This window comes from Frieseomelitta varia, unplaced genomic scaffold (genome assembly GCF_011392965.1).
Source record: "Frieseomelitta varia isolate USP_RPSP 00005682 unplaced genomic scaffold, Fvar_1.2 scaffold_429, whole genome shotgun sequence".
Lineage (NCBI taxonomy): Eukaryota > Metazoa > Arthropoda > Insecta > Hymenoptera > Apidae > Frieseomelitta > Frieseomelitta varia.
In genome coordinates, this window is record NW_025110178.1 from 165,087 (window position 1) to 185,813 (window position 20,727).

General features: G+C 33.3%; 5 protein-coding genes across 14 annotated transcripts in view; 2 read left to right on the forward strand and 3 right to left on the reverse strand.

Annotated features, from left to right (window-relative positions):
* Positions 1-1,706: 1,706 nt before the first annotated feature.
* LOC122531975 (transcription factor MafA-like) lies at positions 1,707-4,315 on the reverse strand. Its single transcript, XM_043660369.1, has one exon. It carries the CDS (start codon positions 3,247-3,249, stop codon positions 2,692-2,694), a length of 558 nt encoding a protein of 185 aa, XP_043516304.1. The 5' UTR covers positions 3,250-4,315; the 3' UTR covers positions 1,707-2,691.
* A 198-nt stretch (positions 4,316-4,513) lies between these two features.
* On the forward strand, positions 4,514-6,940 carry LOC122531976 (bolA-like protein 3). 3 transcript variants are annotated; one of them, XM_043660370.1, is made up of 4 exons: positions 4,514-4,861; positions 6,197-6,331; positions 6,617-6,705; positions 6,778-6,940. In XM_043660370.1, exons 1-4 carry the CDS (start codon positions 4,783-4,785, stop codon positions 6,841-6,843), a joined length of 369 nt encoding a protein of 122 aa, XP_043516305.1. In that variant the 5' UTR covers positions 4,514-4,782; the 3' UTR covers positions 6,844-6,940. The 3 variants fall into 3 exon arrangements, with proteins under 3 accessions (XP_043516305.1, XP_043516307.1, XP_043516306.1); XM_043660372.1 differs by having other exon boundaries at positions 4,523-4,698; XM_043660371.1 differs by lacking the exon at positions 4,514-4,861 and adding an exon at positions 5,706-5,932 and having other exon boundaries at positions 6,205-6,331.
* A 587-nt stretch (positions 6,941-7,527) lies between these two features.
* On the forward strand, positions 7,528-10,560 carry LOC122531974 (putative sodium-coupled neutral amino acid transporter 7). The gene is made up of 4 exons (XM_043660368.1): positions 7,528-8,627; positions 8,840-9,200; positions 9,275-9,524; positions 9,590-10,560. The coding sequence occupies exons 1-4, from the start codon at positions 8,522-8,524 to the stop codon at positions 10,241-10,243; spliced, it is 1,371 nt and encodes a 456-aa protein (XP_043516303.1). The 5' UTR covers positions 7,528-8,521; the 3' UTR covers positions 10,244-10,560.
* Positions 10,561-10,655: 95 nt separating this feature from the next.
* LOC122531971 (E3 ubiquitin-protein ligase RNF123-like) lies at positions 10,656-16,112 on the reverse strand. Its single transcript, XM_043660361.1, has 11 exons — positions 16,013-16,112; positions 14,906-15,010; positions 14,496-14,818; positions 13,465-14,427; positions 13,268-13,395; positions 13,067-13,170; positions 11,961-13,003; positions 11,561-11,886; positions 11,317-11,482; positions 11,100-11,240; positions 10,656-11,024 (listed from the first exon to the last, which is right to left on the reverse strand). The coding sequence occupies exons 2-11, from the start codon at positions 14,998-15,000 to the stop codon at positions 10,711-10,713; spliced, it is 3,603 nt and encodes a 1,200-aa protein (XP_043516296.1). The 5' UTR covers positions 15,001-15,010; positions 16,013-16,112; the 3' UTR covers positions 10,656-10,710.
* Positions 16,113-17,402: 1,290 nt separating this feature from the next.
* LOC122531970 (SLIT-ROBO Rho GTPase-activating protein 1-like) overlaps positions 17,403-20,727 on the reverse strand; it is a 45,288-nt gene continuing 41,963 nt past the window's right edge. For all 8 annotated transcript variants that reach the window (XM_043660355.1, XM_043660354.1, XM_043660357.1 and 5 more), the window contains one exon: positions 17,403-18,868. In XM_043660355.1, coding sequence (XP_043516290.1) covers positions 17,840-18,868 — 1,029 coding nt within the window. In that variant the 3' untranslated portion in view covers positions 17,403-17,839. The remainder of the gene's footprint in view (positions 18,869-20,727) is intronic.

Here is a 20,727-nt window from a genome sequence, read left to right on the forward strand (position 1 = left end):
CTTTTTATTGTCAGCAAGAACTAAAATCTATATTGAAGTATTAATATATAATACAAATCAATAAAAAATCTTGGAACTAAAACTGTTCTAGGATAAAATTCGTTGGGTAAAGAAAGAATAATAAAACGAGACTAGAATGAAATTTTTTATTTGTTTATTCATAATTAAGGTTCGCCGGATGACAAATCCGACCGTCACAACGAGGTATATAGCTTCCTTAATTTACACTTTAACGGTAAATTTAAAGACAAATCTCTCATTATCTACACATTCATACCTATGCAATATTGTTGCATATAGTTCGTACCAAGAAAAAACGCGCTAATTCTCCATTCATTCGTTCATATGGATCACGCCATCAGAACTGTGATCTAACGCAATATTTTTAATCGTGAACTAGTTAACATTTGTACGATGTATAGACATGATATATTGCGCGATACCATGCCTCCATTTTGCCGGGCCCTTGCAGAGTGACACGCTACAAAAATCACCTGTTTATTTTTTTTTTTTTTTTTTTTCATCAAATTCCAATATCGTAAAATGAATAACACTCTACCGTTAAACTGAACACGCATGTGCACCCAATATGCATTTATATATGTCTCTACATATATACACATATACAATGTTATATGTATATATACATACACACACATATGTACAACAAATTTACACGCGCATACAGCGTTTGTTATATCGCTAACGATCGATAGTGATAAATAACTATACATATACGTACTTAATATATGCGGAGCGAATGTAAACCTACCGTGTGTCAATCGTATAACAAACCCAAATAGTTCGTGTACTTTTATGACAATACCAAATTATTATGTCTTTTCAAGCACGTTGGTCAAATACTTTCAAACGCACAAATATATAACCCATCTGTGTACAGTTACGGGACTTAAATTTGAAAGTATACGTTTGTATAATCCAACTTGTTCATTTTATCTTAAGTAAATAATTCTCATTCGTTGTGCAGAAGAGAAATGAAATAGAAAAAGAGAAAAAAAAAAAAAGAAAAATAAGATCACTATCCTTCGAGTTGCGATGCCTCCGCGCGCAAAAAAGGCGTTTCCACAATTCGTTGATTAATTTTTCAATTTAGTTTTAACTTCTCTAGTAGTAACTGGACCATAATTGCCCGAACAAATCGAGCAAAATTAAAATATCCTATATTATAGGATACCTTTTCGTCTATACTCGTGCTCTTTTTTACGCTATTAAAAAAAAATATATTTATAACACACACACACACACGCACGCACGCCCGCACGCACGCACGCACGCACGCACACACACACATATATGCATATGTAACGGAGGTAACAGATATTTAAATAAGCATTAAATTACTATGCTGGATTATTATGCTGTCAATTCACAAAATCGGACAATCGGACAAATTGTCATCTCTTTCCTTTTCGAAATTAATTACTTTGAATTCATTACCAGATTATTTTGTATAATTATAAAAAAAGATGATGATGATGATGATGATGATGATGATAATGATGATAATAATAATAATAATAATAATAATACTAATAATAATAACAATAATAATAATAATAATTAACGACCGAAACAAACGAAAAATTGTGAATTTTTCTGAATGAAAAAAGAACGAATGGTGAACAAATATTTCATAATGTCTCGATCATCAACCATTATCTCCAGAATCTCATTTTCTATTACCCTGGACGCGAGAGCAGCACTGAGGAACTCTTCTTTTAATTTTTTTTTTTCTTTTATTCGCACATTAAAAGGTGAAATATGTGCGGTTCATATCGAAAGAAAGTACAACGAGATAAACGTAATTAGCCAAGAACTCGCCTTACATGACTATATTTATAAATATGGTATGTTGTTATTTGAAACAGTTTCACGCATCACATATACACACACCATGCACGCACGCACGCACACATGGGTTCGTGCGAGTTCGGCTAACATCACCGACATATCGACGATTCACGAGGCTACGTGGAAAACATGGCCGCCTGAGTTCGAGCTCTCGGATTCGATTGAACCGCGGGAAGGGATGAGACTTGCAGTTTTGAAAAGAAGTCGGTAAAGGGTTTACCTTTTATCAATTTTTTTTCAAAACTGCAAGTCTCATCTCTGCTCGCAGTTCAATCGAATCCGAGAGGAGCTCGAACTCAGGCAGCCATGTTTTCCACGTAAATGCTTCGTGATTTGTCGATATGTCGGCGATCTTAGCCGAACTCGCACGAACCCGTGTGTGCGTGAATGGGTGTGTGCATCTGTGTGTATGTGATGCGTAAACTGCCTCGAATAACAACATACCATATTTACAAACACGGCCATGTAAGGCCAGTTCTTGACTAATTACGTTTACCTCGTTGTGCTTTCTTTCGATATGAACCACACATATTTCGCCTTTTAGCGAGCGAATGTTTTCACCTTTCTGGCTGACACTTTTTCCCCCCTCACGTGTGTACATACGCGTGTATACACACATGCACAGAAATACACGAGGCGCATCGAACGTTATAATATCGTGGAAACGTAAATCCAGGAACGAGAACGGCTGTTTCAATTAAAGGGCACCGAACTTTCTTTCGCTTTTACCGTCTGTACACACCACAGAAATCGTTTTCTAAATCTCTTTGAATCCCGTATACCGGTGTCATAACACACCGGTCACGCGATAATTCATTTTCACAGCTCGAGTGGCTCGTACACTGGTGGCAATTGTTCGTCTTCCGAATCATAGAAGTAGGGTTTCCTTCGATAACCCGCTGACGATTGTTCGTCCTCTTCCTCCTCTTCCTCAGAATTATCTAAATCGACGAGATTTGCTTGAAGTCTCTTCACAGCCTCTTTTATCAGACCACCTTCTCGAAGTAATTCTTGCAAAAGCTCGTATGGATCGTCGTCCCTCACGGTTGGCCTTTTGTGATGATGATGGTGGTGGTGGTGGTGATGGTGGTGGTGGTGGTGGTGATGGTGATGACCTAAGTGATGACGATGATCGTGGCCACCGGTGTTCTTCGTGCCGTATACCTCGCAGTTATTAGGATCTGCCCAGGACCTCGAGGGTATTTGATATGGTGACGGTCGACTTTTCTGACTGATACTGGACTTGGCTTTCAAGCTGGACAGTCGAAGATTCTCTTTGATCTGCGAGACGAGAAGATCGACGTCGCTAGAGAGGAAGTCCTGGGTCGTGTTGGGCACTACTTCGATCAAGTAGGTTGTTTCCTCGGCGCTCGGCATGGCTAAGTTACTTTCTCCCGGTTTACCGGTTATGAGAACAAAAGGACAATGGCACGAATGCTGTGTTTACACCTCTACGTATGCGATACGGGCGAGCAGCAGCTACAATAAAGCCGCGCTCTCGACCAACGTGTTATTGTTCTCTCTCTTTCTTTTTTGCTTTCTCCTTCTCTCTTTTATTCCTTTCCTCTCGCAGATGTGTACACAAAAAACGTTCTACACGTTGCACACCAAAAAAGAAAAGAAAGAAGAAAACTTTTCAACTGTATCTTTGTTCTTTTAAGATGATTGTTTATTACAAATTTGTTGAAAGAGCGAAACAGACTTGTCTTTTAACCGACTATCCAGCCAAGATTAATTGAATATGATTGATATATACCTCGTTTCTCCTAGTTCGATGTGCATTCGATGTTTACGAACATATTTAGATACGTGTAAACATAGATGGCCTAAACTAGCAGTTGCGTCTCGTAATCGCATGGAACGCGTGATTCACTGTGTAAATACGCACCACCTCTATCCTGCCCCCTCTCTGTTCAAGCCTTTCCTTTTCTCGAATGTTGAACGAATCATCAAGTTTTGCTGGTGCTTTACTTCAAAGAATTGAATGAATACATTCTCACCGCACACGTATAATACACAGCATACACTCGGCTACACACGTATAACGTACACCTTACACGCACGCGATTTTAAATTTGTTTCAACGTTGGATATACACAAAGATATTCTCCTCCGTGTTTCTCTCTGTCTCTGTTCTTTTCTTCTTAGCTCGATCGTAATAACTTCACATTACACTGTCTTTTTCACGATTGTGTTACATCTCGCTTCATGTACACGTTGCACAATAATACACGTTTTGACGCAAGGTCTGGCTCCGGCTCTCACGCACAGCGTGCATAGTGTACACAGTTCAGGAACAAGGAATCCATTGACAATTGTGTTTGTACTTTTAATGACTGTAATTGTTCTCGTAGAAGTTTGTGGTTTCGAGTAGCTTTTGTTGTCGTACGGAAAAGGGCACAACAGAATGTTGCGGCAGACCAAAAGCGAGCGACCGCTCGTCCGTTAGCCACAAACCTTCTACTCTCTTATTATTGTTTTGGTTCTGCCGCGCATGCGCACTTTCCCCCACGCTCGTGTAAACAAACCGTTAACTCGTGAGCTCTGGCGAATCGATAATATCTTTGCCACTTCCTTGTTCCACGGTGTATTCCCCTGCGCCCCTCGCGAAACCGTGTACAAGCTTGTAAGGTGAAATGATTTCACTCCTTGTAGCGAACTCTATTTCGCAACGGTATCTCTCATTGTCAGTTTTGGAGTAAGCATGAGAATTTTGGTAAAGAAAACACACGTTGTACACGCGTCTTTCGTTCTATGTACATAAGTTTCGCTGTTGTTCCTGAGGCGCTTCAGTTCGACGAAGTACGATGATCAGGGGGTCGCAAGGTAAAGGGAGAGAGAGAGGCTGCAATGTACGGATCAAGGTTACACTCGAGTTCGTGTTAATCTACGTCATCCTCTGCCAAGTTTATGGTGCGTGCGCATAGGCGCGTGTTCTCGATTTTCACTTGCGGTATACATATATGTTTACGTGCGCATTTGTCTGCAGGTAGATCAAATCATTCATTAGACCTACTCCGTGAAACAAACAATCGTTACCTTGGTCGGCCGCTTTCGCAAACTCTCTTTCAATCGACTGAAAAATTATGAAATCGTAGGAAAGGTTACATTAATTGCGTCACCACGGATCACGGCTCTTGTTACGTACTCGAACGTACATATAGTGAGTCGTTTTGAAGAAGATGACATTTCTCTTTCGATGTAGTCTGCTTGTTTCGTTGGAAATCAAACAAGAATATCTTCAAGTATCGATAGTTTATTTGCATACACGTATGAAAATAATGCCGGGTGTGATATAACGTCCAAGTAAAAATAGCTTGTAATTTTAGTTACGAAAGATGGATTGGTTGGCAATAAGTAGGCTAACCTCACTTTCCACGAAATTCATATTTATCAACTAAAAGATCATTCTGTATAATTTCATTTTATTTTTCTTAACACACCTTGGAGGTATAAGAAATTTGAAAGATTCTTTGTTTTGGTAATTACGAACGGAATATCTGTCTATAAATATATTATTTTTATATGTATTTCCATTTTACGAATTTATATGTATATAACTCGCAATCTTATGTGTAACTATACATAAAATATAATAAATCTTTATTTAATTTCAATTAACTTTAGCAATTTGTGTCTTTGATTTCCTATTATACGATTCAATTTTTGTTAAATAAAATAATTTGTAAAATAAAATGCTTTAGTCTGAGGTTAGTTTTCAATTGTTATTAATTTAATACTCGATTTGTGTATTTTAGATGAAAGTTATTTAACATTTGCAATATGAATTTTTATACATTTTTTAACGCATCTGTTTTTTTTTTTTTTTTTCTAAAAATCAAATAGGTGGCGTCGTTGTAGTTTTACAATCAGAAATCAGCTGATCGAGTAACATGTTTGCGCGCTCCTAGTCCGACTAGCATTTTATTTAACTGTTTTCAACGAAAAGTTGTCACTCATTGAATTATAAACAGAGAAACAAACGAGGTTGAAGCGAACGCGATCTATTATAATAACTATGTTCGGTCGTATACTTATGTCAAATTTTCGTAACATTTCGGTAGGTACAAACACACACTTCCCATACAATTTGCACGTTTAACTTTGTGCAGGGTTGTGTATTTTATACGTTGTTCTATGTTTGGAGAGACTTTACAGCCTCTACGATTCTCTTTTAATATACCAATATCAGCTTGCTAAATATATTTATTATTCACATTTTGAAGGAATTCCTAACATCCTATTTCCACATTTCCTTTCTCATTAAAAGAAGAAATTAATGATATGTATCCCTGAAGAATGTGTAAGATGAATAAAATGAAAGTTTTGCAGCTTCTGTCGAGGGTATGGAATGGTCCCAACAGGGTATTGGCTGGCAAAAACGCTGAACAAAAAATGATATCAATTCTAAGAAACAAATTTCCTCAAGCCAAAGTTATAGAAGTTAATGATGTCTCAGGTAAAATGATTGTAAGAAGGGAATAAATTGTGGTACATTTTTGTGATAATGTAATACAATGTACAATAGAGATATATATGCTTCTTAACAAGAATTTTCTTAATAACTATTTACAAATATTTTGTGAGATACAAAAATGTGAAACGAGTATTTAATCTTATTTATTTTAAATTTATAATTCATTGTTTTAATTTAGAAATATCTTGTTTCATAAAGTAATTGAAGATATTCCTTTTATTTTCCCTATTTTTCCAAGCTTGAAGAAATGTTTAAAATTTATTATAGGAGGATGTGGTGCAATGTTTGAGATAAATGTTATTGCACCAGAATTTAAAGGATTGAACACTATTAAGCAACATCGATTAATTAATGATGTAAGACGTATTATTGAACAAACATTAATATATCATTAATTTTGTTTTTTTAAATCGTAATTATTTCTACAGGCACTTAAAGAAGAAATTAAAGATATGCATGGAGTAAGAATATATACAAGTGTTCCTGAAGCTTAGATAATTCTTAATTTTTTACAGAACTATTTCTTATATAAGTGAATGATTAAACTGTATAAAGTTTTGTAAATTTTACATATAAATAATCATATACATATTCAATCATATTTATTTATGATCACATGTACATACATAAAATTTCAGTAATTATATAATGATTTTTAATATTAAGAATCATCTATACATATGCATAATAGACTAATAATAAAGACTTTAAGACTATAAAGAATTTTTTCCATATTGTTGTTATTGATTTTGTTCCTACTATAGATATATTAACAAAATAATTTTTTACCAAATCAATTGTTAATAAATAATCAATTAAATAAAGATTCATATGTACAATTGAATGTAGAATCTATCATTTATACTTCTAATTATATTCATGAATAATTTTGATCCAAATTTTCAATACAGCTTGCAAAAAATTCAATATTTTATATTTGAATTTGGATTTATTGAACAGAATTTCTGAACTTTTATACATGCATTTTATATATAGAGAGATATAGAACAAAAACTGAGAATTTAATTTGGAAGAAATTGTTGAAAAAGTTGAAAAATTAATCTCCTTAATTAGTTTTTTTTTTATAAATAAAAGTTGCAAAGTGCAATCATGGACCATAAAATGCTAGCGCCGTGTAGCGATGGAACGATGAAACTAATCGCCATTACTATGTTTATGGCATTCTATTGTCTTCTCTGTCACAACAGTAACGTATTTGTCTCTGGTGTCCATTATCATGCTCTTTGTCTATTGACGATAGTTCAAATATTGCTATCTATCGAATCTGTCTAGAATTCTATTTAGCAAAATAAATCATGTACTGTCATCCATCGGATTTTTCGGGTTTATTCTTTTAGTTCCAGTTGGAGTTGAGAGATGACAAGACAAGATGCATGCAGAACAGGAAACTATAATTATTTATTTTAATTTATATATAAGAAGGTCGTCTTTATGACGACCGTTTACTTTGGTCGATTCTTAACAACTGAGAATACAATATCACTGTAAAATTCGCTTTTTTAAATACTCGCGCCGCCACGGGTTCATAAATGGACTAAATTTCCATTTGTAAAAAAAAACTAATTAATAGGATTAATTGTTGCTATTGTTTCTTCCTGAGTTAGGAGGAATTTTTGCTATTGTTTCTTCCTGAATTAGATCATCAATTTGTCTATTATCCTTTTTTTTAATCTAGGAAATTCATACATAAAGAGTTAGAGATATTCTGGTCAATAGATCGAAGCACTCTCTTTAGCTCAAATATGTAATATCTAATTGTTCGCAAGCTACATATTCGAAAATTGTAGTTTTTGCGAATCTTTATTTTGCTGAATATAGATAGATAACGTCGTATGTTGTATGTGATACGAAAAAGATAAGAGGGCCTCTATAAATCGCATAAAATATTGCACACGAGGTCTATTTTGTCTGTAGTCAGTGGCGCAACTGAATTTATTTACATACAATATATTTCTTAGAATAACAATGTTGTTAATTGTCCCGATTGAAATAACAAACTCTGCATAATTTTATTTTGCAATGACCTTTGATCTAAATGTCAAATCATAAATACAGATAAATTCTCTTTTTTCTCGAACAAATGCATTGTCCCAGTTATAAACCTGGACAGATTATCAGTCAGAAGTAATCGTTTAAACTGTGATCATCAGCATGAATTGTTTAATAGAGGACACGGAACAGCTCATTAGCAATGATATGTTATTATGCACTGCACCAAGTCCTTCATCTATTCATAATTCTCAAAACACTCGATCAGGTACTTTGTTTACTGTTCTGTAGTCACTTATGACGTTTTCAATGAATATGATTGCAAATAAATATCAATAATTCATTCTTCCAATTTTTAATATGCATTATCCCAATTTTTTGTTGTTGTTATTTACTCTAAAACAATGTCTGATAATAAATTGAATAAAACATGACATATGTTTTGCGTAATTCATTCTGATTTATTTGTGATATTTGCAGGAACCAGTGTATTAAGTACAATCTTTTTAATTGTGAATGCCACTTTAGGAGCTGGTCTTTTAAATTTTCCTCAAGCATTCGATAAAGCTGGAGGATTGTTCACTTCTGTTACTATGCAGTTTATAGCATTGATCTTCATTACTGCTGCACTTGTAATTCTAGCCAGTTGCAGTGATGTTGCGAATAGCTCTACTATGCAAGATATGTTCGCTAATTTTTGTGGGCAAAAGTCACATTTCCTATGTGCCTTTTGTATCATGATATACAGCTTTGGATGTTGCTTGACATTTTTGATAGTTGTTGGCGATCAGTTCGATAGAGTTCTGGTAACATACTATGGACTTGATTATTGTCATACATGGTAAATAAGAGTATACATTGGCAAAGTATATTTCTATTGTTATTATTATTATTTTCTTAATTTTATTATTCCAGGTACATGTCTAGACCATTTGTCACAACTGTAACATGTAGTTTATTTATACTTCCTCTGTGTTTTTTTAAAAAATTGGATGTTCTCAGTTATGCCAGTTCCGTTGGTTGTGTAACTATTTTATACATTATAACATTGATAGTCTATAAATATTTTACAAATACTGAACCACCCATTAATTCCATGAAGATATGGCCAGACAATGAATATGAGGCACTTCAAATAATTCCAATAATTTGTTTTGCATACCAGGTACTTCAATATTGTTAGTTTTTAATCTTTTGCCTTACTTTCATAAATGATTTTGCTATTTACAGAGTCACATGACAGCAATACCAATGTACGCTTGTATGAAAGAACGTAAACTTAGAAAATTTACATTATGTGCCATAGTAAGCATGATTATTTGTTTTACTGCCTATACAGCAGTTGGTATTTTTGGATATGCGACATTTGGTGCTGGGAAAGTGCCCAGTGATATTCTTCAAGGCTATACAGAGAAAAGCATAATTCTGACTTTGGGCATTATCTTCATAGCAATCAAAAATTTTACTACATATCCGATTGTCTTATATTGTGGTCGTGATGCTTTTCTAAGTCTTTTGGGAATGGACAATAATTGTATTAAATTTAGAGTTTTTGTTACATTGATCTGGTACATACTATCTTTAATAATTGCGGTACTGGTACCAGATATTTCGCCAGTTATTAATCTGTTGGGAGCACTGTCGGCAGCTTTCATTTTTATCTTTCCGGGCATATGTCTATTCCAGTGTATAATTTTGAAAGATTCAGAATTACATTTAAACAAAGATCGACTACTAGTTTTTTTTGCAATTTTTATCACTGCACTTGGTGCATTTATATTTGGTGTTGTATTTATAGAAGCAATAGAGGATTTAAGTGTGAAGCCTAACAAAACTTCATTAATAACTGGTTTTAGACAGTTGAAAGAAAATTTATGTACTTAATATTAATTTGAATGTTATAAAAAAGAAGAAATTTTCACTTAAGAAAATTTTTCGTAAATCATCGATAAGCAAAAGAATATAACTTTTATGAATGGCCTTACAATAACTCGCTCATTATATCCTGTGATCTACAACTGTTGTGATTTAGATAAATATTTTAATAATCATATTCTGATACATTCTTTTAATTGTAATAGGAAATTGATAAAGACTGATGCATATACAAATTTAATATTATGTTTGTTATATTATGGCAGGAAATCTGTATAAAGACTAAAATTTATAATCTTTTATTTTTATACTGCATTTATAAACTTTTTAAGACAGAGTAATAAACAATAATATTAAACAAATAAAATTTTATGCAACATTTTATACAACATTTGTTTACTTTTTTTTTCATAGTTTTTACAAGAAATTTATTTTTATAATTTTTCCCACGATTATGTTATGGCATTAATACGATTTCACGAGGACATATTTTCATCCGAGTCGTTAAAGTTATGTATCACATCATCATCAGAATTTATGACTTTTAAAATTTCTTTTTTACAAAAAAAGCATGATTTGCTGTTTAAGAGGTGTCTCTCGATACAAGTACGACACGTTTGATGATTGCAAGGTTTAAAAGTTACTGTTATAGGTTGTGCATAACATATAGTGCAAATATCAGTATTGTCGCTCGAAATTTTTGGCTTTGGTAAAATGGCAAGACACTCGTCTAAGTATTCAATCATATCTTTCACTTTTTTAATTTCTTCTTCTGTTACGTCATTTGTATCTACAAAAGTCAAACATAGGAAAACGTATGTGCTAACATTTTATATATTACATTATATACTTATTTTGTACTTACAATCTAAAAAGGAAAACTGTATTTTTTTTTGCTTCTTTTCATCTGTTGAATCTCCTAATGTAAAACGCAAGGTGCTCATTTGAAAATTCGATTCTAATAATAAGGTTTGAGTAATCTTTGGTACTTCTGTCACGGTTTTTACTAATAAAATTCATATTCTTCTTATATTGAATTCTGATTACATCTTTTTCATGCCATAATTAGAAATGATACTTACATTTATAATTGATCATATCTTCATTGAGTAATGCCAAAAAAACACCTATAACTGCAGTTAATATTGGAAAGTGATCCACTTCATCTAAATATGGTATTTCCAATAACATAACATTTATAAAACAGCTAGTGTATGAGCTGATCCTATTTAAAACTTGACAAAGTAACTAAAAATGAAAAAAAAAGAAAGAAATGTAATGATAATTGTATATTAAATAAGATATGAAAATATTAACAACATATACTTGGCACAATCTAAACAACAGATTTTCTCTGAAAAACTGTGAATTATCGAAGATATCTGGAACCAGTGTAATGATCATTTCCAAAACTCTCAACAGCGAAATCGTTAAATCGAAACATGTGACGCAAACTTTTAACTGTTTAGGTTGCATGTAAACTTTTTCTGGCCTTGATGAAATATTATAAATTTCTTGAATCATTCCAATAAATTCGGAGAAACTCCAGTTCAGTAGATTCATTATACAATTCAAGAACACTGTCGTTTCTTGACGATTTTTCACTAATATATCTCTTAAATGGCCTTGATATACAGCGGATGGACATGGTTCTAAAGAACGGAGAGCAGTAAGCTTGCTGATCGTCTAATTTTTAAAACATTTACTGAAAACAAAAATTACGTACTTCTAGGTTGTGACATTGTTTCTTGTTCAACTGATCTCAGTTTAATTCTTTTCCGAAGATGCGGGCTTCTTTCATATCGAAAGGCAAAGCCATTACCTTGCCAGAATCTGACTAAAATCCAATTTGACTCAGCCCATACTCTCTTTCCAAATGATTTCACTAAGTTTGTGACAAGCTTTACTCGACTTTCTTCCGGCACATTTTCCATAGCTTCTAATGTAAATGGATTAAATATGAATCCAGCTAACATTAAAAGTAACATGTTCTGACACTCCACGTTTACCATACGGAAATCCATGAAATGATGGCAAAGAAAGTTAGCTATATTTAAAAATACTTCTTGATAATCTGGAATTTTATCAATACGTGTCGTTGGATGCATGTAATTTCGCAAACTGACGCACAACTCAGCTAATGTCTGCAAATAAAATTCTGGAACAAAACTAAACATATTTCCTTCTAAGTTGGCATTCGTCAAAGTTAACATGACTATTTTTAGAAGCCATGTTAGATGTAATTGTTTTTCTTCTGAATAAATAGTAGTACGAATCCACGCCATATATCTTCCCTGGTTTTTCAACTTAGCATTGAAAATATTGATTAATCTCAGTAATTCTTGTTCAATTGACGGAGATCTGAACTCCTCCTTTCTTTTAATTTCTTCTAGTTGTCTCTTTAAGTTTTGACTAACAGAATTATATTTTAACATGTTATTTCTAAGTTGCGCCGCTCTCACCAATGAGTTCTTTATTACTCTATTGTAAAATGAGATAATGGTATCAAGCAATTCAAGTAAAGATGAATTTATAGTGTTCATAGATAATGGTGTTGCATTAAGGGCAATCGATCTTCCTTGATTTGAATTCATGTTAATTCGAACGGCTGTCGTGCTATATGAATTAGCTGCTTGTTCCATTGTAATTACTTCATGTTCGTGCCCTAACAATTGTATTAGGTCCTCTTTATACTTCTTACTCAAATGAGACGCTAAACCTCCCAGTCTTTCAAATCTGGTGTAGTCGATAGATCCATCATAAAATACCCTGCTCATTTCAATATATAAAAAGATGTTATTAGATATTAAAAATGTATTGTATAAAGCTTACCTGCAAGGCACATAAACAGGTGATGTTCCAACCTCGGTATCACACAAAATTTTTAACGCGACCAGAAGTCGATAAGTAAGATCAACGACAATGGGTTCCAAAGTCTAAAATTATTGATTATTATTTGTAGAAATACTGACAAAAAACAAAATGCTACACAAAATAGCACAATTATTGGAAATTCAAAAATATTCTACTTACACTGTTTATTCTAGAAAAATACTGCTTGAATTTTCTTAAAAATAAAGTTCTTGAAGTTGGTTTTGTTTCATCACCATCAGAATTATCAAGAAGAATTATTAAAAATTTTACTTGTAATGCTTCTAATTCTACAAAATATAGATTATAAGTACAAAAACAAAAAACTGGATAGTAATAATACTTGAAATTAACTGTACCGGAAATTGTAGTTTTTATTTGTTGACATGCTTTGAAATAACTTTCTTTATTAACTTCAACCGTTAAATCTACAGGATTTGTTTCCCACCATATATCACTAATTATGTCAGTCAGTCCTTTTTTGTTTGGTGGTTTAATATTCATCAAATTTGGCAATCTTACTTGAGTAAAGAACAAATGTTCTAGTAAATACTGGCGCGTTGATGTATGTTGACAAATATTTGTTAGAAGAAGCAAGCTTTTATATTGATTAAAATATTCAATTAAACAAGATACATGTCTGTCTGTAGACAGTGAGTAAATAATGATAGCTTCTAAACACATTTTGAGTTCATGCTCTTCAAGAAATATCCATAATAGATCTAAACAAGTTAATAATGAAGAATTTCCTGATTCAGAAAGACATTGTATGAAAGAAATTACAATATGTTCTGTAATATATGGTATTGAAATTAAAGGTCCTATACGTTTTAAAATACAATTTGAAAGACACATTAAATAGCTCTGTACTTTCATACTATCATCATGTAGTTTTTCTTTGCTTATATTCTCTTTGTTCACATTTTGTCTTGTATTTTGAATTGTATTTATTTGTTCTATTATTTTCGAAAACCATTTGAACAAAAGTACAGCTTGATGTATTTTTTGTTCTGGAATCGCTTGTAATGGTTCATATCCTTCTAAAGGATGGTGTATTGGTGTAGATCCAAAATTAGCTCTTAAAATTTCTGATAATGCAAGGCTTACTGTTGGGAAGTATGCAAAACCAACGCCCCTCGATATATTCTCAAAAGCTAGTCCAAGATGTTTACCATTTCTATAAAAATTAACATTTCCATTATCTAAATCTAATGCACATCCAATAATATCTCCTAATTGCCATTCTTCTCCATATGAATATGAAGACAAATTCCATTTTTTAATGCGGTCTCCATCATAAGCATATGAATGAATAGTATCCCCTAATAAAATCACATTTTATGAAATAGAACTAAATTGTTAAAATATATTATCAGAAATACCAACGCACCAACTCCAGATTCTAGAGTAAATTTACAGTTAATTGTACTCCAACCAATTTGCATGAGACCTTTGGACTTAAGTTGAACTTCGTACATCCACTTTCCTTGATATACAGCTGTATTTGCTCTTATTGTGCTAAAATTACTTCTGCTAGTAACACAAAGTTTATCAGAAGAGATTGAAACAATTCCTGTTCGTGCTGTCATATCAAATTGGACAATATTTTGTCCAATTCTGCCAATTCTATTATCTTTCACATTTATTTCTGGAGCATCTTTTGAAAAAGTACTTTCAATGTACTTATTTATTAATTCTAAAGTATGAGCTACTCTAAAATGTTAATAGATGTATTTAAAAAATTAATATACGTAGTGTTAGATTAGCGCAGAAATAAGAAAAGTCAAATAATAAAAATACCTTGAAGAGTGTTTACTTTTCTTGCTAGATCTTTCATCGGTAGATTCTAACACATCTGGTCCAAAAATGTCTTTTGTTATTTCATCAATTTCCATGTCTGAAAATCTTTATTATTTACTAGCATTGAAATTATCACACTGGAATAAATTTCAAATGGCACAAACGAATTTGTTCATAGGATCTGGTTAAAGATGATATTTATTTGACCAGTCAATGCGTTATTTTCAAAGTTGTGAAACATAACGATCAACATTGTATTTTCAATGGTTCCTTCGGTTTTTCAATTTGTAAACAATATAATAAGCTGTGATAATTATTAAAAACTAACCACATTTTTCTTTAGAAAACCGAGGCGTGCACAAAAACGAAACAATTGAATTTGATAAAAGTACGTCAACGTGAATTATTAATATCCAAGACGCGATTTGCCGAGGAATTCTTTTAAAATTAATAAACATACATACGCGTAGAACACAATGGCATTTTTACCGTTTTACCGTTACAGGTGCCAATATATATACCAATGAACAACAGCTGACATCAGCTGATTTATCAGTTGTGTTTATCTATATATTCGAATTAGGCATGAATCTACGATTTGAATTTCGCGCGTTTATAAATAATAATTTCGCATTTAGCGAAAAAAAATTCATACAAGCATTCATTTAAGCTATCACATTCAATGTGCAGATTTGTACAAGATCTGCTGAAAACGAACGACTTTGTTCCTGTATTTCTATATATTTCATTTTATAAATATTTTTATCTCACGTCATTTTCGATGATCGTTGTTCGTACTGATAAAAATTTAAATCTAACGCTCTATAAGCGTAATAAACATACATCTACAACCGTATATTAACCGTAATACTGAAAAAATTATGCTTTTTAGTAAGACCAAAAGTACTTATATCCAAAAAAGAATATCGATCATATTATTTATTCATTTATTTTTCATTGTCATTGAAATTATATGGACACATCGAGTTTATTTCATAGTGTCACACAAATCTTGTTTTAATAAATGTAATTGTAATTCAACTTTATTATAAATATAAAATTTCTACTCCTCTAATGAAAGAAACAATAAACTACAAAATTACTTACCACCAACACGTGCAAAACCGATGCAAATGCAAACTTGGGAATATGATCAGGTTTTGTTGTTGAAAAGGTCAATACAGCCTGCAAGTTTCTTTATTGAAGTTAATATCAATAACGGAAAAATAGTTCAAATTAGGCTTCCGTATCTGTACGATAGAGAAAATCGACATAAATACGTAACAATATTAAATTACACGTCAAATTACATTGAATCCTCATGGAGTTAACAATTCAACGTGAGAACAATTACAGAAAAGAAAACTATTGTAAAAGCGCAACTCTCACTGTGCATGAACTATATGTGTGTGTATATATATATATGTTTATGTATATATGTAAATATACATATATATACATACATACATAAAATGAAAGATCGTTAAGAAAATTCAAATCGTAGCCTTTTGTTTGTTCAACAAATATGATACAATCGGAAAAATGGGGGGAGGGAGTATAATAATCCATTGATTTTGGTATTTTTCTTATTGCGGTGGGTATAATGTGATAATATTTCGTACTAATATTTGATCAGTAACTATAAAGAGTATTATATTAGTCAATCTTAATTGAATTTTCATTACTCATTGCTTCATGGATCGCGATAGTTTACAGCGCGTCCCAGATTGGTTTTCCACTCAAAGTATAATTCGTAGAATGCTTGCACGTAGTACCAGGCATACTGTATGTATATTATTTCGATAAACGAGTACAATGATTTTTTTTTCGATTTTTCTTTTTTTTTTCTCTTTTTTTTTCTCTTTAAATTGGTTACAGGGGCGAGGGGCATGAATACGTCAAGGTGTTACATCGCTTTCTTCTGATTTCGTTGAATTTTTTTTTTCTTTTTTTGCCATAGTAGAATAATTGATACATGTCTAAAACTGACGTCGAATTGTTTAAATACTCGTGCATTATTGTACACTTATTATTCTCGAATATATCGAACATCATTGTCGTATAATTCTTAAAGACGTCCGTAAGACATGTTAATAATGTTTAATGATAATAATAATCGTAATAATAATAATAACTCGGGATTAGAATCTCGAGATTATCTCACTCACTCTCCTTAAAAAACAAATTCCTAAAAAAGGCTTCGACTTTTTTTTTGCTTTGTTTAAAACTTATACTTATTCGCGTGCATTTTTTTTTTTTAAAGGAACATCAAACACGTTTGTTGCAAACATTATACCGACAACACGTTGAGAAGAAATAGTCCTTGCAATAAATTACAAATTGTCCAACGTACAAAATCATCTTGTTTTTTCTCTCTCTCTCTCTCTCTCTCTCTCTCTCGCTCTCTCGTTCGCACTCTCTCTCGCTGTTTCTCTCTACGAAAAATTTACTTAATCTCGAAATTATATATATATACTTTTTTTTTTACGTTTTTTTGTTCTTTTTCGATGTATTTTCTCGCTCATACATTTCTCGCATCGTTTCTCAATCGTCGTTCGATGACTAGAAACATCGTTTCGCGGGTCATTTGGTAAAAAAATTATGCGAAAATGGAAAATAGTAGTAGAAAAAATAAACTCGGCCCGAGGACAGCATCAGACCTTCCAATACGCAACGTTCACTGGTTCAAACTAAATTCTCGTGTTCCGTTTCATATTAAGGAACGATACTGTCCGGCTTTCCTTTTTTCTTTTTCTTTTGGGTATAATAACTAACACACTTCATATCCTTGCGATTTGGGCGGAGTAACTGGTCAATGGAAAAGTCAGTGGCAAATGTACGCGTCTGAAAACCTTGTGTCCAAACACGCGTGAATTGCTGAAAATAAATATTCTCTCGCTGCTAAAAATTTCTCTGTAATACCCTGGGTAGCAATTAATTGGTTTGTTCGGCGCTCTGCGCTTGCTTCTCGATTTTCCTCGCGAGCTCGGGGCTCATGTGCGGATGTGGGAATGGCAACACCGGTTTTTTAAGAATCGTCGGCTTCACTTTTATCTGTGGTTTGAACGAGGACACCTGGCTGCCGCCTGTCAGATGCATGTCTGCAAATTTCGCTATTATTTTGGGCGTCGAACGCGGTGGAAGAGGTGATCTCAGAGGCACTGAGTCCGATATCTGATTAGAACTCGTCGACCTGACAATCTCTTCCGACTCTTGTTCGGGGTCATGCTCGGTTTCCATACGTTTCAACTTCGACGCGTCGGAATTCGACTTGGTATTTTTCTTCAGAGTGCATTGGTTTTGTTTAGCAAATCGTTCTGCAGCGGTACTCATGTCGGGGGACTCGGGACCACCTGTTGGCGACGTAGCTGCCTCAGCACGAGTTGGCTGAGTGGGAGTCTCTTCATCAGAGCTGCTCAGACTGCTCGACGAAGCAGACTTCTTACTTGCATCCTGTGCCGACAAAGGCAGATCCATTACCAAATCCGGTGTGTGTTTCTGACGCATCTCGCGGAACTCCTGGGAGGTACGAAAAATCTTATTATGGTTAGGAGGCGCGGGTGGATTCAATTGCGTTTGCGACGTCGCTCGTCTCTGCCAAAGTTCTCGATTCGCTGAAAACGTCGGCTGTTCCTGAGATTCCTCTTCTTGAGAAACGGTGCTTGTTTGGAGAGAATTCGCTGTCTGCTGCACAGTATCACCCACACTTTGGGATTTCCAGTGTTGCTTCCTGCTTGTTCCACGCTTTGATCCGCCATCCAAATTTATCAAAGAGATGCGTTCTGCTTCTTCACCAGCGTCTTCGTTGCGTTGTTGTTGTAACGAGTCACTGAAGTCCGATATCTTCTCACCTTCGGCGTTATTACTGATAATGACTGGTGTTGTGTCTGCACGATGATCAGAAACGAAGGCATGCTTCTCTTTTTCTGGTGTTGACACCTTTGCCACACGAGGTGCACATTGCTGAAAATAATTGAATAATGTGAAATTATTATACATTGTAACGTACACGTTTCAGAAAGCGATTTATGATGAAATGTCTTGTTACGTAGTGAATGGAAAACTAGTGATTCTCTCCAAATTACCAACCACGTTGCAATGAAATGTAAATTATTTTCTGTGTTGTTATTGTAGCGCCCTGGAATTTTGTTACAGATTATTTTTACTTGCGTAATAGTAAGTGGCTACAATTTGTATTTGATAATTTATAAATAGTTACAGTAAAAACTTACTACTTCTTAATTGAACAAAATATTTAAACATAATAAAACAATCATTGATTAAATCCCAAATAGATAGTAATTAACACAGAAAATCGTTCATTTTCTCTAAAATAGTGACACATATTATAAAAAGGAAAGGAAAGGTAAAATTATAGTACAGCAAATAATAATCAGAGATGTATTCTAATTTAGATGATCATTTTTAATAGATTTCATGAAATGATCTTCAAACTTGTTGAATTTAATCTTAGTAATATTCACTGTCTTCTATTATAGAGAATTAGAAAGAAATGTAACTACAAGCGTACACTTATAAAGAAGCGTAAATATAATATATTTGATAACAATTGAAATCAAATTTCTAATTTAGAATACACCTTAAATTTGTCTAAAGTAATCTGCAAGCTTTAAATGTGTACAGAAATATAAAGATATAATACTTATATAAATAATTAAATTGGATATCTGCATGCATTAATATGGAATAAACACAAGTGCATAAGAACGATATTCATACCAAGGTAGAATTAAAAACTGCTCGTAAAACTGACAATGAGTAGGATGAATACAAGCAGGCAAACATGTAAACGTGACAACAGCCTTGTATTGATACCTATCTGTCTACAGATGCCAACGACGAAGTTAATTATTAACTGATCTGGGTGGGTGAGACGTTTGTTTACTCACCTAAAGCCAAAAGAATATCCACTGGAAAAGTAGGCTCTGCGAGTAGCATTCCATTTTGGTTTCATCTACAGACTGAAATTGTTTTACAGAATGCTAGGATTCACAAACCAACTGAACTGTTAATCAGAGGCACTCCTTCAACGAAACGAAAAACACAAATGACAGAACCACACGACACTTGGCAGCAGTTTTATCGAACAGTTTTTAGTCCGTTTCGCCCACTACCTATGTACGTGAAACTTTTCTTGTCAACTAAAGGCTGACTAAACGTATATCTGGAAAAACCATCCCAACTATTAACATCGAAAGTCATCATCATTACAAAAAAATGGAAAAAAAAATATACATGACGCAAGACAACAAAAAGGACACAAGACAAAGAGATCAAAGGCACATGCAGCAACAAACATGTATATATTTCTATTTTATTTACAAATATATATCGTACAAATGATTACAGCTAATTGAGATAGTACTATTTCGAAGTAAATTAAACTTAACAATAGCTTAGGTACATGTCACCCATTTTAGGAGCTTATTATACTGTGATTCAAATTCTTCGAATCTCAAAAGATCACAGATCATGAACCCAAGGAAAAAATTCGACTCTTTTTCTCAAATATAAAAGAAAATTTATTTTTATGATTTATAATCTTATATCGACTCAAACAAACAGAACAGATTTTCTGTTCCCACGGAATAAAGCAATGCTGCTTTTCTATTAAATGTGTATGGTGTGTAGGCAACAAGTCTGCATCTTAAACGGTAATGTGCATTCCAATCTTTTGCTGCTACTGCACTTAAGGAAAACGAATTACAGCACAACAGCCATGCACTTGTGCTTAAAGTTCAAAAATCTTCCGAGTGCGCCGCAGAAAATGTACAAGCAGACGGACATATGGAAAGAAAAAA